General features: G+C 28.6%; 1 protein-coding gene across 1 annotated transcript; it reads left to right on the top strand.

Annotated features, from left to right (window-relative positions):
• The first annotated feature begins 928 nt into the window (after positions 1 to 928).
• LOC101255394 (potassium transporter 6-like) lies at positions 929 to 6,945 on the top strand. Its single transcript, XM_004238631.4, has 8 exons — positions 929 to 1,543; positions 1,629 to 2,118; positions 2,936 to 2,989; positions 4,104 to 4,364; positions 4,474 to 4,526; positions 5,018 to 5,144; positions 5,236 to 5,490; positions 5,783 to 6,945. Exons 1-8 carry the CDS (start codon positions 1,505 to 1,507, stop codon positions 6,841 to 6,843), a joined length of 2,340 nt encoding a protein of 779 aa, XP_004238679.1. The 5' UTR covers positions 929 to 1,504; the 3' UTR covers positions 6,844 to 6,945.
• Positions 6,946 to 18,343: the final 11,398 nt, after the last annotated feature.

The following is an 18,343-nucleotide window of genomic DNA, read 5'->3' on the forward strand; positions in this document are numbered from 1 at the left end:
TAACAATATTTGTTTGTTAAATACTCCATATAGAGCAAATATATATATATATATATATATATATATATATATATATATATATATATATATAGTAACATTGTTGGATCACTGCTAAGCTTTTATGGGCTATGAGTATTGGAAATATGATACATTCTTTTATTTTAATTTATGTAACATTATTTTATTTATCCCTATTTTTTTAAAAAAACTATATATTTTTATATTTAACACTCTCTCATGTCTAAAATAATTGATGTTTTAGGTTTAGTCATATGGAGAATTCATTTGGGGCTTGTTTAGAGAGCCACATGAGAATTGAATTTAAATATAATTAGATGTAATTTTATGTCTAAAATAATGTTATTATTTTATTGGATAGACATTGAATATAATTGGGAAGGAATAATTACAATTTTCAATTTTGATGAGAGATTTAGAATTTGGTGTAGTTATATTATTAGATTATAATTTTCAAACAAACCCTTAATTACTCCCAAAAATTAAGGGGAGTTTTAACCATATATAATATCCTTAATTATGATTTTTTTTCCCTTTTAGATAGACATAACTATCATTAACTTTCTATATTGATTAGAAATATATCAATGGGAAAAAATTAGAAAAAAGAAAATTAGGTTTTCTTTTCCTTCTTAGGTAGACATAATTATCATTAACTTTCTATAATTATAATTGATTAGAAATATGTCAATGAAAAATTTAGAAATAGGAATTAACACCTTTCTAATTTGGTAAATTATCATTTTATATTTTGGAACAACTCTTATTTTAGATCGAAAAAAGTAATAATTTAATATCAAACTTTTTTTTCTTGATAAACTACGTTACAAATCTACACATTTACAATTTATTTCAAATTAAATTTTTTTAAAATATTATTTCATTTTTAAATTTCGAAAATACGAAACGAGAGGAGAGTATGCAAGCTATCATAAGCCCCAACTCTCTCATAAATCTCCAAGTTCCAACTCTCCTCTTGGGCCAATTGAAAATGATAATATCTTTTAACTTTCTTTTCTTCCTTTCATTTATCTCACAAATCAAAAAAATAAATAAAAATTATATAAATAAATAATATGTTTTTTTTTAAAAAAAAAAATAACTTCCTAAATTTGTAGTGTTGATGACCAAAATATTCTCTTACTCTTATGCTCAGATTCCAGTTTTTTCTTACCTTTCTCTGTCATTTGCTTAGAGCAATATCTCTGTGGCAAAGAGCTGTTCAACTGCATTTTAGCATATTGTAATCCACCCCAACCCCCCTCCACCCACCCCACCCCCCTCAACTGTCTTCCTACTACAGCTACCACTGTCATTTTCTCCATTATATGAATCTTGATTTCCCAATAATCTTTGTAGTTGTGTTGTTTCTTGTATTGTCTTGAGAGTTTTGCTCTTGTGTTGAGGTAAAGATTAATGGGTATTGGTTGAAATTCTTGAAATTTCATTAAAAATTGTATCTTTATGGTTTTAAAAAGCACCTGCTATGGATCTGGAAACAGGGGTTAATCAGAATCGTGTTAAGGTAAAGTGTTAAAAAGTTTAGTTTTTTAGTTAATGTTTTAGAAATTTAAGATCACAGTTTTGATAATTTATTGTGGGGTTTGCAGAAAGAATCATGGAAGACAATCTTGACATTGGCTTATCAGAGTTTAGGAGTTGTTTATGGGGATTTGAGTACATCACCTTTGTATGTGTATAAGAGTACTTTTGCTGAAGACATTACACACTCAGAGAGTAATGAAGAAATTTATGGGGTTTTATCATTTGTGTTTTGGACATTGACTTTAGTTCCTCTTTTGAAGTATGTGTTCATTGTGCTTAAAGCTGATGACAATGGTGAAGGTGGAACCTTTGCTTTGTATTCACTACTTTGTAGACATGCTAAGGTTAATTCATTGCCTAGTTGTCAGTTAGCAGATGAAGACTTATCAAGTTATAAGAAAGATAATATTATTAGTCCTGCTCCAACTACTTTTGGGGCCACACTTAAATCAACTTTGGAGAGACATAGAGTTTTGCAGAGATTTCTTCTTGTATTGGCTTTAATTGGAGCTTGTATGGTTATTGGAGATGGCATCCTTACACCTGCTCTTTCAGGTATGACAATAGTCAATTCTGCTCCGAAGCCTCGATTCGAACTCCAAAGATTAAATCCCAAGTGATTGCATTGATGACATAAATATTATTGCATTTATTGCTGTTGTGCTTTCTTCGATTTTAGTATTACATGTTAGTTCCCCTGCTTCAGTTATTGTATTTATTTGTTGTTGCTAACTGTTCTTGTTTTCAACATGGTTTTTTTTCCACGAAAGGAATTTTCTTTACAGACTTATCTTTTGATATTCTTTACTTGAGCCGTGGTTTGTCGGAAATAGCCTATCTACCTTAACAAAGTAGGGATAAGACTGCATACACGCCAGCCTCCGCAGACCCCACTTTTGGATTAGACTGGCTATGTTGTTATTGCTAGTGCACTATTTTTTCTAGTTCCTACACTTTTCGACATATAATTTTTGCCAGCTACCCCTTGGAAATGAAAAGGAAACTCGATCCTCAACCTTCCGGATACTTGGTTCATGGTGGCAGTTCACCCTTGCAATTGACTCTCGTTTTATCTTTACCTGGAGGCATGAGACAACTCTCTCTACAAAACTTGGCAAAATAGCTCTCGACTACTTAGGATTAAACTACTTAGCCTTGGAGGAATAAGTGTTGGATTTAGAGAATCATGCCCTGATAGACATGTAAATATTGCCTTAGTGGACCTGAATAGAACGGAATGGTATAGATGATTCATATAACCGGCTTCAACTGACTTGGGATTATCACATGGTTGATTGGTTGACCAAAAGTTTGAAATTTGTGGTGTGTGTTAGTTTCTGACATCATTCACTTTTTGTGGACTTTTGTGCAGTTTTCTCAGCAGTATCTGGCATTGAACTTGCTATTGGAAAAGAACATCACAAATGTAAGTATTATCTAATCTTTTTCTATGAGACCATTATGCTATATGTTTTTTCTTAAGCTGCTTAACCTTGAAGAAAATTATACGGTTAACAGTGATTGTGCCTTTTTTACGCTATAGCTTTTCACCAAGGGGAAACTTGATGAACCTTCAAGTTCAAATTTAAACAATTTCAGATAATCTGGTAAATAAGAGAAATAAAAATGTCTGTGTACTCTTTATTAAGTGGTTTTTGGACCTTTTTCAAAACGACAGAATTTGAAGTTAAAGATTATAAAGCACTAGTACTATTTCCATGGTGCACATTTTGAATTCATGAGAAATGGATTTCGAACTTCTTGAAACCCGTCGTGATCTTATCATATGCTAATTAACGTGTCTATAGATTACCAATTCCATCTGACTGGAGCCAGTCAAATAAGATTCGAAGGCATGACTCCCCCTAATCCAACATCAACGATAAAAGTTGAAACATGTAACCATAGATGTAAATGCAAAGTTATTAGCCAAGAAGTATTTGGTTTTAGTTTATTACTTTTATTGTTCTGTATATTCTCCAAACACAAGTCCACATAAATGATTTTGTGATTCCAAATGACAGCCAATAAATTTAGGAGAAACTAGATCTTTTTCATAAGTTAGGTACAATCGTTGATGCTGACAAAGTATAGTGAGAAATATCCTCAGACCTTGAGAGATACAAGGAACATAATACCCCCCGGGTAGTGTTCCAATATCTTGCCAAAAGTGATTATTCACATTGTTTCATTATCTTTGTAGCTTAAAATGTCTAGCTCGATAGGTTTTCAGCCTGCTTAATCATGAAAGAACATCTAGAATTCTCTTCCTACCATTTGGAGACTCTTTAATATAACATGTACAAAACAAAGTTGGGAAATCATTTACACAAAGGAAAACAGGCAACATAAGACATTAGAATAAGAAGGGTCTAACATTTTATTGTGAGGACCTTTTGAACATGTCTATTTGAGTGATATATTCTAGCTTCCATTTCTTTATTTTATTCAAATTTGTGTAGTTCATTCAAAATACTATTTAATTCTTGATCCCTATGCTCAAAATGACATGCTATCTTTCTAAAATATGTCATTTGCAGATGTAGAAGTTCCACTTACTTGTGTCATACTGATAGCCTTGTTTGCCCTTCAGCATTATGGCACCCACAGGGTTGGATTTTTGTTTGCACCTGTTGTGATAACATGGCTTATGTGTATCAGTGCTATTGGTGTATATAATATAATAACGTGGGACCGTCATGTGTATCGAGCGCTGTCTCCATATTACATGTATAAATTCCTGAAAAAAACTCAAAGAGGAGGCTGGATGTCCTTGGGAGGGATCCTCCTGTGCATAACAGGTAAAATATAGTTATCAATTGCTTTCTGATTATTTTCCTCAACCAAAATAGTTATCTACTACTGTTCTTTTGGTACGATGATCATCAAATGTACAACTATATCTTTCAGGTTCAGAAGCAATGTTTGCTGATCTAGGACATTTTTCCCAGTTATCAATACAGGTATATATTCATTTTTCATGTTATTTCCTGTTCTGTATACTTGAATAGGTTTAATGGTCACACATCCATCCTGAAGAGTTTCTGATTTCGAAAGTCTCACCACAACTTCTCAAAAAGTATTTTCACATGTCTGGCCTAAGAAATAGTAATAGGCTCACGCATACAAGGATGTTCTGAAGACCTAAAATAAATATTAACAATGAACCCTCTCTAGTATTGAAGCTTTTAAATGAGACGGTTATACCATACAAGCATATATGCATGCAACTGTTGACAGTAATCCTCTTTCCAGAGAGCTAATGTTACTGATGTGATTATAATGCGATGAATTAATGGTCAGTAAGAATAGTTTCAAGGTACATCTCTTTAAAGGTTCTCTTTTTTTCTATAGAAAAAGAGAAAAGCTGAATCCAGTTGATTGTTTACGTATAGTCAAGTTGTGTATCTGTACCAGAGTTAGATGTATAAAGAGACTATTTTCCCTATTGCAGATTGCTTTTACCTTCATGGTTTATCCATCACTGATACTCGCATATATGGGACAAGCTGCTTATCTTTCACAGCATCATATTATTGAAAGTGAAAGCTATGGTATTGGCTTTTATGTTTCAGTACCAGGTATGTATATTCCTAGTTGCTTTTACGGGGGAAACATAATGGTAGTAAGAAAATTCAGCTGATGAAGGTCATCTCAAATTTGTTGTTTCAGAGATATTACGGTTGCCTGTTCTAGTGATTGCTATACTTGCAGCTGTGGTAGGGAGCCAAGCCATAATCACTGGAACCTTTTCAATTATTAAACAATGCTCCTCTCTGGGTTGCTTTCCTAGAGTCAAAATAGTGAATACGTCATCAAAAATACATGGACAGATCTATATTCCAGAGATCAATTGGACCTTAATGCTACTATGCTTGGCTGTTACTATTGGCTTTAGAGACACCAAAAGGATGGGCAATGCTTCAGGTATGGATGTAATGATATGAATTAAGGGAAACTGGAGATTTGATTTTTCGAAATCATTTACCTTCCTGGATGGAGTGTTAAACTTAAAGTGCCTTTATTGGATTTCACCAAATAATCAATCTATCAATTGACTGATAAAGTTAACTGTCATAATGTTCTTTGTGATTGGTTCTGTCCTAAAACAAAATTACTTATTGAATCTGTTCCCTCCTCCGTGGTAGACCAATTTTCATGTTTAATGCTAAATGATATTCATTTCTAATCCACATCCCCATTTTTTGCTTTGTATCAGGTTTGGCAGTCATAACTGTCATGCTGGTTACGACTTGTTTGATGTCATTGGTGATTGTTTTGTGCTGGCGCAAGAGTGTCCTCCTTGCACTTTGCTTTGTGATATTCTTTGGGACGATTGAGGCCTTGTATTTCTCAGCTTCTCTGATTAAATTTTTGGAAGGAGCATGGGTGCCTATTGTGATGGCCTTTGCTTTCATGATAGTAATGTGCATTTGGCATTATGGCTCTTTAAAGAAGTACGAATTTGATGTCCAAAACAAGGTTTCTGTTGAGTGGCTACTCGGTCTTGGTCCCAGCCTAGGCATTGTAAGAGTTCGTGGCATTGGCCTCATACACACTGAGCTCGTATCCGGAATCCCAGCAATCTTCTCACACTTTGTTACCAATCTTCCAGCATTCCACCAGGTCCTAGTCTTCCTCTGTGTCAAATCTGTCCCAGTTCCTCATGTTAAACACGAGGAGCGTTTCCTCGTTGGACACATTGGTCCCAGAGAGTATCGCATCTACAGATGCATTGTCAGGTATGGTTACCGCGATGCTCATAAAGATGACTCAGAATTTGAGAATGATCTTGTCTGTAGCATAGCTGAGTTCATAAGAACAGGAAAGATGGGATTGAATGTTAACGGTGAAGATCTCAGAAAGGATTTTGAAGACCTGACTGTCGTTGGAACCCCATCAACTCATCTATCAGGTGTTCAACTCCATGAGGACGAAGATGTTAGTGCTGAACTAGTTGGAACATCAGAACGAAAAGAAATACTATCTCCACGCGTAACAAAGCCAAAGAAAAGGGTGAGGTTTGTTATACCAGAATCTCCCAAGATTGATAGAGGTGCACAAGAAGAGTTGAGGGAACTGATGGAAGCAAGGGAAGCAGGTATAGCTTACATATTGGGACATTCCTATGTTAGAGCCAAACAAGGATCTAGCTTATTTAAGAAAATAGCTATAAATTTTGGTTATGACTTTCTGAGAAGGAACAGTAGACCACCTACATACACTTTAAGTGTACCCCATGCTTCTACTTTAGAGGTAGGAATGGTTTACAATGTATGATGTTTTGTATACAGGAAAAAAAGAACAAATAATGAATGTTGTACATGTGTTTGTAGTTTTTGTATGAATAGAAAGAGAAGTCAGTAACAACCACTTTGTATACACCTCGACTAATTTCATGGACTATATGTTACCTCTCATCTACACATGTATAGTATAACTCTATCCAACGAAACATTGACACATATGAGAAAAGATCACCTATCACCACATAGTTTTAGCATTACGGCAAACCCGTGTCAAATATATAGCTGATTTGGGCGCTCCCGAACTTTGATGATTATCTCGTCGTATCTAAACCAGTGAGACATCAAAGTTTGACGCATACATTCTTTTCTAGCCGGAGATAGAGGAAAATAGAAATCAAATTTATGTAATGTATTTTTAGCGGCAATTAACATTCTTTGTATGGGTACCAAAAGTTTTTAGCGATATTGGTTCTAATGGCAGTATTTAACTAATGTAGGTAAAGACTTTAACATTCTTTATTACTGTCAATATTTATTGCTGCTAAAAGTTATTTTTGTTGCAGTTATATAGTTAAATTTTGGTCATTTTGCATAAAGATTAGACATATATATGGTACAATTTTAAATATTTTTGCAACAAGTTCATATATAAAATGACTGAATTTTAATATTTTCTGCATGAAGTTCATTTTAACAAGATTTTGCCCAAAACATAATTAGTATTTATTTAATATTGGGTATCAATTATTTTTTTGTATAACTTACATAAATCACATAATATTAGGAACAAATTACATTTTATCCCTAATTTTATTCTAATTACAATAATCCCTTAAAATTTCTACTTTTCTGATACATAACTCACCTTCCGGATACATTAATTCTGATACAAGAAAAATCTGTTTGTTGAGCTAAAAAAGGGAACAAAATCTTCTCTGTTGCGCTTAAAATGGAAAAGACACGTAAAATTAACTATTCAATCCATAAATTACTCAATTAATTTATTTTCACTGATAATCAGTCTCTACCAAAGAAAAACAGCTTCAAAAATAGGGTGGTCTTGGTCTAATTTAATAAGAAAATCGAAATTGAATAGTAATTTTATTTGAATTATTATCATAAATAAGTTATGGAAAAATTACTTAACTACACAATTTTTGTTTCCATATTTTCTAAAATTTTCTACCATTTCAAAATATTACAAAAATCCCTATTTTCCTTTCCTTCTCTCCTTTTCTAGATACATAACTTACAACTCTCTAACCCAAAGATTTTTGTTCCTATTTTCACGCCTGAAATCACTCCCACAGATTAGCAATTATCTTCATCACTCCAATTTTTGAATTTCAAATTTATCCTCTCTCTAGTTTAATAATTACTTGTCCCTAAAGAGATAGAACTATTTCTTCATCAAAAAAATTCTCTAGTGCTTGAATTATCGTTTAAATATTTTTTTAGCCATTTCATTTACAACTTTCTGATATCGTTATTGTGTATAATTATCCTACTCAATATAAATGTAATTGAGACATAAACATTACCGAGTCTATCATATATATATGTGTCGTATTCTACAATGTATCTTCAATCCTATTCAAGTTTTAAAGGCTATATATACAGTACCAAATCAGTTGTATGTTATGTATCTACAATTTTTCATGTTTGTTCAGTCTTATCCAATTTAGAAGGCTATGTATATTGTTCAATAATAATCTTGATACACAAATCACAATGTTCTATAATTAGAGCACAATGTATCAGTTTCAATAATAGATATATGATACATAACATTGACAATGTTGACTGCTTTATTATGTATTAAATTATGATATTTATCTTTTTAACCCTTATATTTTAATTTTGATAGTTCATTATGCAACTCATTGATGTAACTTTCTACTACCTCCGGAAGAAGTAAAAGTTTAAGATTGACAACCAATATAGATACATATTAATGGCGAATTGTGTATCAAACGTATTTGATATATATTAATGACAGTGATACATTAATACAAATTACAACTAAATATTCGTTCTTTTGGCAACTAAAATGGTATTTGATACTTAATAACACAATTGTGTCAATCTAAAATTAATAACCGAATACATTACAATAACCAATGATACAACTATTCACAAAAAATCGATTAAACGACATCTCGAGATCAATCAAAAATCAACTACACAACATCTCCCGTGATGAAGAAGGTTCAGAATGAGCTTTGAGTAGATAAAAAGTAACCCACTTAACAACATCCATAGCATGACTATAAATTCTTCACTAGCAGCTAATTATCTACCATGTTCCAAAATACTCCACGAAAATATTCCATGGACAAACTAGATCCACATTATTACGAACATCATAATAACTTCTGACCAAATCAATCTGCAAAAATATCCCCCAAAAAAATCAAAACTCAAATTGATCACAAAATTGAACGGATTTTCAATGAACACAGAGTAGAATTTTGAACCTAAAAATATTTTGATAGTGTCGTTAGACAATTGTATAGGGACAAAATAACACTCGTCTCTGTAATGTATCGAATCTTCATATTTTTCTCGACTCATCAATCTCCAAGCTACAATGTTTGATTCAACTCATCTCTCTTTCTCAGATTCTTGAATCTCTCAATAAAATAGAGATATTCATAATGTATCTACTCAATTTTTCAATGATTTTGAATCGAAATATAAAAGATTTTTAACAATTTGGAAGAAGACATTTGAAATTTGAATTTTTTGAAGCTGTTTTTCTTTGGTAGAGACTGATTATCAGTGAAAATAAATTAATTGAGTAATTTATGGATTGAATAATTAATTTTACATGTCTTTTCCATTTTAAGCGCAACAGAAAAGATTTTGTTCCCTTTTTTAGCTCAACAAACAGATTTTTCTTGTATCAGAATTAATATATCCGGAAGGTGAGTTATGTATCAGAAAAGTAGAAATTTTAAGGGATTATTGTAATTAGAATAAAATTAGGGATAAAATATAATTTGTTCCTAATATTATGTGATTTATGTAAGTTATACTATTTTTTTTTGAAAAATATAGAAGTAATCCATATAGAAACCCAGTATCAACTGGGCCAATAAGACCTCAAAGTAACACAAGGCAGAAGCCCAAAGTTTCATTCACAAGGATATATAACAACGTTATCATTATCTTTTTGTTTCTCACAAGCATCAACATTGAAGCTCGATTATTTTGAATTTGTGTCGTATAGGGCCTCTTTTGGAAGAAAACACTTTCTACCAACGATTTTTCCATACTTGGGGCTCGAACCGAAGACTTTTAGTTAGGAGTATAGCAAATATAATAACAATAATAATATTACTGCATGAAATTAATTTCTTTTGTTTTCTAAAAATACTACATTATAAATAATACTCATTTGTTTGACATACTTTTCTTTTTAGTCCATTACTTTTTCAACTCATGAAATGCTAAGAATATCTTTCTTTTTTTAACAACTTTTCAATTTCAACTTTTCATCTATGTTTATAATCACAAAATTAAAAGACATTTTAGTACCATTTGCTATATCCTTAAGATCACAAAATTAAAAAATCTTCTTAATTTTTTAAAATTTTATGTCAAAAGACAAAATAAGTCACTTTAAACTGATAAGCAAATGGTATTTTAGGTCAAATTAGTATTTTATTTAAAATTTTATGTTTATTAATTTTTAAAATAAAGACAAAATTTGTATATTAAGAAAACATACAATTGTAATTATTTATATAACTCAAATGTCAATGCAAACATCTAAACATTCAGATATGTGTTTAAATTCAATCCTCTATATATATATATATTAATATTTAGATATATATTTAGATTCAGACGATTCTGTGTCTGAGACGCAATTTTTGACTCAAAATATTTATTTGTATGAATTTAGAGGGGACATAGAAATGACAAAGAAAACGTGGAAAAAGAGAGAAGAAATTCTCATAGGTTGCTTGAATTATACGTTTGAAACATTCCATGCAAGTAAGTGGGCCCCATACAAAGCCCAATCTCGTCGGCCCATACATTATCTTATCACAAACTGCCTTCAATTATGCTCTGTTTTGGATAAACTTGGCCCCTCTACATAAAAGATAAAAAAAATACATAAATACATGATTTAATTTATTATATCCTCCGAAATTCTTTTATCATTATAAAAATTCATATGTTATGTGATGTATAAGTCGAATATATCAGATACATCACTTTATGATATATTAGAACGTATGTGATGTATCGAAACATTACTTTACGTGACATATCAGTTAGTTACACAATGTATCGATCAGACACATGTATTAATCGCTAGTATGCGATGTATTAAAATATTGAGTGATGTATTCGAAATCATAACGTGATTCTTAAGACGTATAGGGAAGTGTAAATCGAGACATATGTATCGAGGCATTTTGGACAGTGGCGGATTCAGAATTTCTTAGTTATGTGTGCTCAACTATTTGTAATTTGAAATTGGTACCAAAATGGATGCTCAATTCACATATTCATACAAAGCATATTAGTGTTGTTTCCAAATGTAATGGGTGCTTAAGCACCCATGCACTTGAATGTGCATTCGCCACTGATTTTGGATATATCCGAATTCCACCAATATTAAGAACTTTTGTAATTTAAATAGAAATAGAATATGATTAACTCTTAATACTATAAGATTTATGTAAAATATTTGTTAGATAAATTCATCAATATTTTACAATTCAAGTGAATAATTTATTTATTTTATCCGTGCATGTATTAACTTTTGTGCAACTCAACTAATTTAAATAAAATACATTATATCTTTCAATCATCGTATACCAATAATATAAAATTATAAATACCAAATAACTCTATCCACCAAAAACAGAATAATATTCAAACTCAAGAAATAGTATTGATTAGTCGCTTAGATGTCTGTTGGTAAGCAACCGTCCAAAAATTACAATAAAAAACTTTAAAATATTTAAAATATATTTCTTTCGATTTCTATCTGAACCCTGAATCCAATACCTTAAATACAATTATGAATATAAATTTAATAAAATTTCTCTATAAATTGAATAGAACTATAAATATAAATTTAATAAAGTTTCAATATAAATTTCGAATTTAAAAAAAAATTGGACACCTCTGTGAATAGAAAACTTCAGACAAATTAAATGGGAAATAAATAGATCACAATAATCAATATTGGACTTGAATCCATGCACATGGGATTCACATGGGTTCTGGCTAATTTTATTTCTTGATCTGTGTGTATATAATCAAATAAAGTAGCATATGAACAATATTTAGTTGAAATTGTGAAAAAATATATATATTTAAAGTTGAAGTTCACAAACAATAATAATATTTTTTTAAAAAAAGGTTGGACTTTAGAATTGAAAATTAAAGTTATGCTTTAACATGACTTTTAAATGGAAAAAAAGATGATATTTTGTGAAAGAATCTATGTGTTATATTCCATTTGGATGCTTCGTATACATGGACTTTTAATATTTTATTTGTATTTCAAAAATTAAATATTATTTGAAAAATTGGTGGTCAAACTAATATTTGCAAAAATTAAAATATCATTATTTGTCAAAGAGGACCAATGTAATACATTCTTTGATTGGATTCAAATAATCAAATCTATTCATTTCAAAATCGGATAGAATTTGGTCTCATCTTTTAAAAGAGTAAGGCAAGAATTTTATATGTTCTTTTTAAAAATCATTTTCGCTGTTTTTATAAAATAATAATTAAGTATTTATACATTTTAACCTATGAAAGTGTAGACGAAATGAGAAAGAGAGAGGGCGTGTCTATATTAAAAAAACAATTCAAATTTACGCAAGAACGATCAACTATAGAAGACATACATTTTGTAAAGACAATATCGTTGGATCAATACGAGGATAGGAAGAGAGACTTACATATATAATATTCATCGATCTAGAAAAAACATTCAGTATAATACATACAGAGGTCATCTAGAAATGTTTGAAGGATAGAGGTATACTGATGGACTACATAAAGGCGATTAAGATCGTGTATGAGAGATTCAATACTTGAGTTAAAACATTAAAATACTTTTCAATCATGATATGATCATGTAGGAGTCGAGAGAGATAGAAACAAGTTGAAAACGAGATTAGACGAGACATAACGTAACATAATGTAGTGTTTGGTAACTCATATTTTCCTCGAAACACTCAAAACGAAAGAAGTGGTAAATATCTAATCTAATTAGAACAGCATGCACGCACGCGGAGCTTTTCGTAATGACGTGGGGCTTTTTTATTGGATAAACATGCAAATGGTGGGTCCCAAATAGGGATTTATTTAATCGAAGTTCGTAAGGTGCGACGAGGAAAATGGCAAGAGTGAATCCCACATATATACTTCCTTTGTTGTTTATTTTTTCGATATTTGTATTAACGTTCGATTAAATTTAAATAATTATTAATAAAATTATATTATTAATTAAAATATTTTTTAATAAAAATAATTTTATATTTCTAAAAATTCAAATTTAAAATCTTAAATTTTAAAAAAAAATATTTATCAGATCATCACGGCGTTAATTAATTCCTTTTCGTCGGTTTGATATAATATTATCCGTATTCGGTTTCTTTTGTAAAACTTTCCCTTTCATGTTGCTTTATTTTTACCACCTTATCATTTATTGAGACGGTCCAAAATAAAAACTATTTAATATTTAATTCATATCTTATATAAAAATTGAGGTTATGATCTCGGATATTATAACTTTGAAATAACTTTATTTTTAAGTTATCGACTTTTTATGATTTTTTACTTTTGACTGTCCTTTTCCATTTGCCAAATTTTACGCCCATCTATTAAAAAACAAGTTGTAAATATTTATAAATTAAAAATCAAGATATTTCTAATAAAATAGGTTTTTAATTTTTTATTACTTGTGGATATGGGTCGGTACAAATATTCATGATTAGGAAAAGCGACCTAATGCAGATTTACTGGATAATACACATAAAATTGTCACTTTTAAGTAATTAATTAAATTATCTATTCTTTTTGTCAAATATTTTTTCATAATATACAATATAGTTTGTTTGAAATGCCGACCATGTACGAATTCTTTGTTTGCTTTTATCATGTTCAAAGTTACTTTTCTTAAAAGATTTATTTTTTGTTTTGAAGTTTATAAAATATAAACAATATTTTTAGGTTAGTTTTTCTCGATTAATTTATTCAGTAACTTGATTATTTATAACTATTATGCGCAAAATAAAAAATAAAAAATATTGAAGTAAAATATTTCTTAATCAACACTTTACGTTTTCTAAAATGTTGGTCAATGTATATTTGTTTGCGCGTATGAATGAGTTTTTGATTTATTAATTCTGGTAGACATTATCACATACTTGTTATTTAATTCACAATTTTTTAAAAAAGTTATTCTTATTTAATTATTTATTTCATGTACAATTAAAATATTTACCTTATTAAAGAAGCATGTTTAACAAAACCTATAAGATAAAGACATATAAACTATTCCAACAAATTAAATTAAATTAATATTTTTCATAAAATAATACTAAGCAAATGAGTCACAATTGTAAAAATTAGTCTATGATGACAAGATTAGCACTTTCTTTATAGCACCCTTTCGAAGTGTCCATTGGCCAAATTATGAAATTATTTTTAATTATATTCTTTTTTAACCCTAATAATTATCTACATAATTTTTGATGAAATAATTAAAAAAAAAGTCAAGAAAGGGGGACTAATGTCGGGTACGGAAAAAACATTAAATTTTATTATCCAGTTGTTGCCAACCTGCTAGCAGGTGGCATAGCTTTTTTTATCGTCGGTAAAAATTTTTACGTACTCGATATTTATATCATATCACTAAATATATAATATTAATTTTTTTTACATATAATCATAAATTTGTACGATTTAAATGTAGTTATCTAGCTTTGCTTGCCATTTTTCAGAAAAGTTTAATATTTCTTCAAAGCACTGATAAAATTTAAATACTTACATTTGTAAGTAATTTTATTTAACAAAATATCAACTGATACTCTAAAATAAATAATGAGGTTAAATTATTCCGATAATCTACATTTAAGAAAATGTAGAGTATGTGTGATATAAATCCTATTGAATGTTACTTTAATCATTTAAGCAAAATAATAATAATAATAATAATAAATAATTTGGTTATGTTGTCGGCTGCCTACCTTAGCATTCTCTATTTTTTAACCTAAAGTTGGTATAATAATAATTTTAAAAAAAAATTATGAGCAGCATTTTTTTCCCTTCATCTTTCAACGTGTATTAATTTCATATATTAATAAGTATTATACTTGTTCATGTAAATGGGATATGATTTTAATTGAGAAACTTATTGCATAGATTTTATTTTAATTTAAGGGCCCTGGTATCTTCTAGATCATAGCAAAACAAGGACCTCTTCGATTCGTATCGAAAAATTATTTTAAAAAAATATTTTTTGCTAAATTTAAATTTACGAAAATTTAAACTATATTGGTAAAGTAATGCCAAGTTGTGAAAATAATAGTATGAGTAAAGTTGATAAACAAAATGCACGAATGGATAAAGGTGCATTTATGTTATTGACATTTAATTCAATTGATTTTTGCATACCTTTTCTTCACATAATTATTAGTGTATGCACTTTCCCCTATTATGCTTATTATTTGGGGCTTTGTCTTCTTTTTTTCCTTGTCATTTATTAAAATCTTATCCATAGTAGTTTTTACTTTTTTTTCGTACTTTCTTCGTTTAAAGAATAATAATTATATTTTTTTAGTTTATTTAAAAAAGAATAATTTTTTATAATATTTTAATTTTAACTTTTCACGTGGTATGTATAAGACCATAAGATTTAAGAGCATTTTGATACATTTGACGTAATTTTAATTTATAACCACAACATGAAAATATCTTCTTTCTTTTCCTATACTTTATTCCAAATCAAACTAGATTATTCTTTTTAAAACGAAAGGAGTAATAAATAATGCCCTTATCTTCTTCATGACTTATATTTTTATATTTTATTCTTTTAAGAGATTGCAATGCACGTCCATAATATTCCTAAGTTAAAACTTTTTGTACGAAAGCAAAAAATATTAATAATTATTTTTTTATAATAATAGTATATATCTTTTTAGAACCAATTTTTAAGGTTATGTACATTCAATTCTATTTGACGCTTGCTATTTTCTTTTTAGTACTTACTATATGTTTATTAATTATACTTTGAAAATTGTGAAGTTTCATTAATATTACTTTATAGATAATTTAATGAAAAGAATAATATTGAAAGAAAATAATATATCTCTTTGATTTGTTAAAATTGATAAGAGGAAGAATCTATCTATCTATCTGGTAAAATAGGTTAACTATAAAAAATTAATATTACTTTATAGATAATATGAGTATTTGTTTCCAATATTCCTGCTATAACAATTAATAAAAAAAATTTTGAACAAACCACACTATTAATAATATTATGAACATTAAGCTAACATTTTGTGCAAATTTCTCCCACATTAAGCATATTTCTAAACAAGTGTTGAATTTATTTATTTTCGTATTCAAACGTCAAGTTCAAATAAAATCTAATGAGATTTTTTTTTTAAGATTTATTTCATTTTATTTAGAGTTTAAAAAAACAACAAAATATCAAATAATTTTATATGTATTTTAGACTTTTTAGTTACACATATATAAACTATATTGTGTCTTTTAATAATTGTAGTCCCCATAAGTAAATTAAGGATGCCATTTTACTAATCAAAGATCATGTAATTAATGGATCTCCTTTATCGTGTTTGATTGAGATGTTGATTAATCTTTATATTGTATTAATAAATATATATAAAATAATATATCTTGTTTTGTACTTTTCCCATTGGTTGTAGTCTATCAAGAAAAGCATATGAAAATTAAAGATTAATTAGTCATAGCTTATCCACATTTGACCTAAACTTATTGATTAAAATAAGCTAAGAGAGAAGAAGTACACCCATTTCCAATAAACAACTAGCAAGCTTCTTTTACACTATTCACATGATAATATTGTTTATTATAAAAATAAAATAAAAATTAAAAGGTAAATTATATAGTAAAATTATCTCTATATGATCTATATATCACATATTTGAGTCGTGAAAATAAAAATTAGTGTACTGCTTATATTTTATGTAATACGATTCTTTTTAAAAATACGATATATTTTATGTTCTAACTATCCCTAAAACATATCAAGAATTAGTGGTGGAAGTTTCTCATGATATTGGTAAACTACTAATATTGCTTCTTTAACTTTTTTGTTGACCTTGTTTTCTGTAAGGTAAAAGATGATTAAAATCCCATTTGATTAATTTTTTAAAAATAAAAAGAAACTATATAAATCCATATGAAGATTCTAATCATAAAGTTTTTGGGCTAATTTTTAGTTTTTCTTTTTTTATAATATTTTTCTTATCTATTAGTGGTATCTCTTTGGCTCTAGTTGTCTTATATGTGTTTGAGTGGGGTTGTTAACTATATTTTGGTAAAAAGAAAATTGTGGTCCAAAGTTTTAACAAAAGAACTTATATTTACTTGTATTTTATGCACTGAATGAGATAAATATGTGTAGCCCCTTATGCATATTATATAATCAAAAAATCTTAGTAAGATTTTTCAATAATGCTTGATCATTATTTAGTTCTTATATATCATGATAGCATTTTGCAATATTGTTATAATGAGCTAACTTAATAAATATTAAGATTTTTTTGATATGATTAATCACAATGTGAAATTTTTATTGTGGTAAATTCAAGAAAGTTTGACTTTAATTAGATGTTTAGCGTTTACGAGTATGAAGAATATTTTGTAGGGAGACTTTTTCCTTAAATAAGTTCTATATAATAGCAATTCACATTAATTAATACTAACTCAACAGATTAATACAATAGCTTGATTCAAACACCGTATATGATTTTTAAAACTTTATTTAGTATATATAAAAATAAATACTATCTGAGCTCATAAATTTAAAAAATCTTACTTTCGTTTGTTGATTCAACACCATACAAATTTAAATAAAATAACAAATATTTCTTTTAAAAAAATAAGAATATTCTTAAAACAACTCCTAATTAACATAATTTTTAGTAAAAAATCTTACCTAATTCCATTTAAAATAGCCATATATCCCCTCAACCCTCTCCTTTCTCAACCATACCAAAGGAAAGAAAAATGACAAATCTTAAAAGGCAAAACCTTAATATATTTTTTTTAAAAAAAGGCATGGAACAAGTTAGCAATACTAAATTAGTACTCCCTTAATTCTATTTGTGAAATAGTTTAACTTGACATAATACTTTTAAAAATATTTAAAAAGGATTTGTGATTATTTATGTGATTGTGAATCATCATATTAAAATTAAGTTATTTTTAATTATAATAAAGTGATTTTTTTTCTGAAACAAACTAAACAAAAGAAAAATGAAACATGAAATGAG

The sequence above is a fragment of the Solanum lycopersicum genome, chromosome 5 (genome assembly GCF_036512215.1).
Source record: "Solanum lycopersicum chromosome 5, SLM_r2.1".
NCBI lineage: Eukaryota > Viridiplantae > Streptophyta > Magnoliopsida > Solanales > Solanaceae > Solanum > Solanum lycopersicum.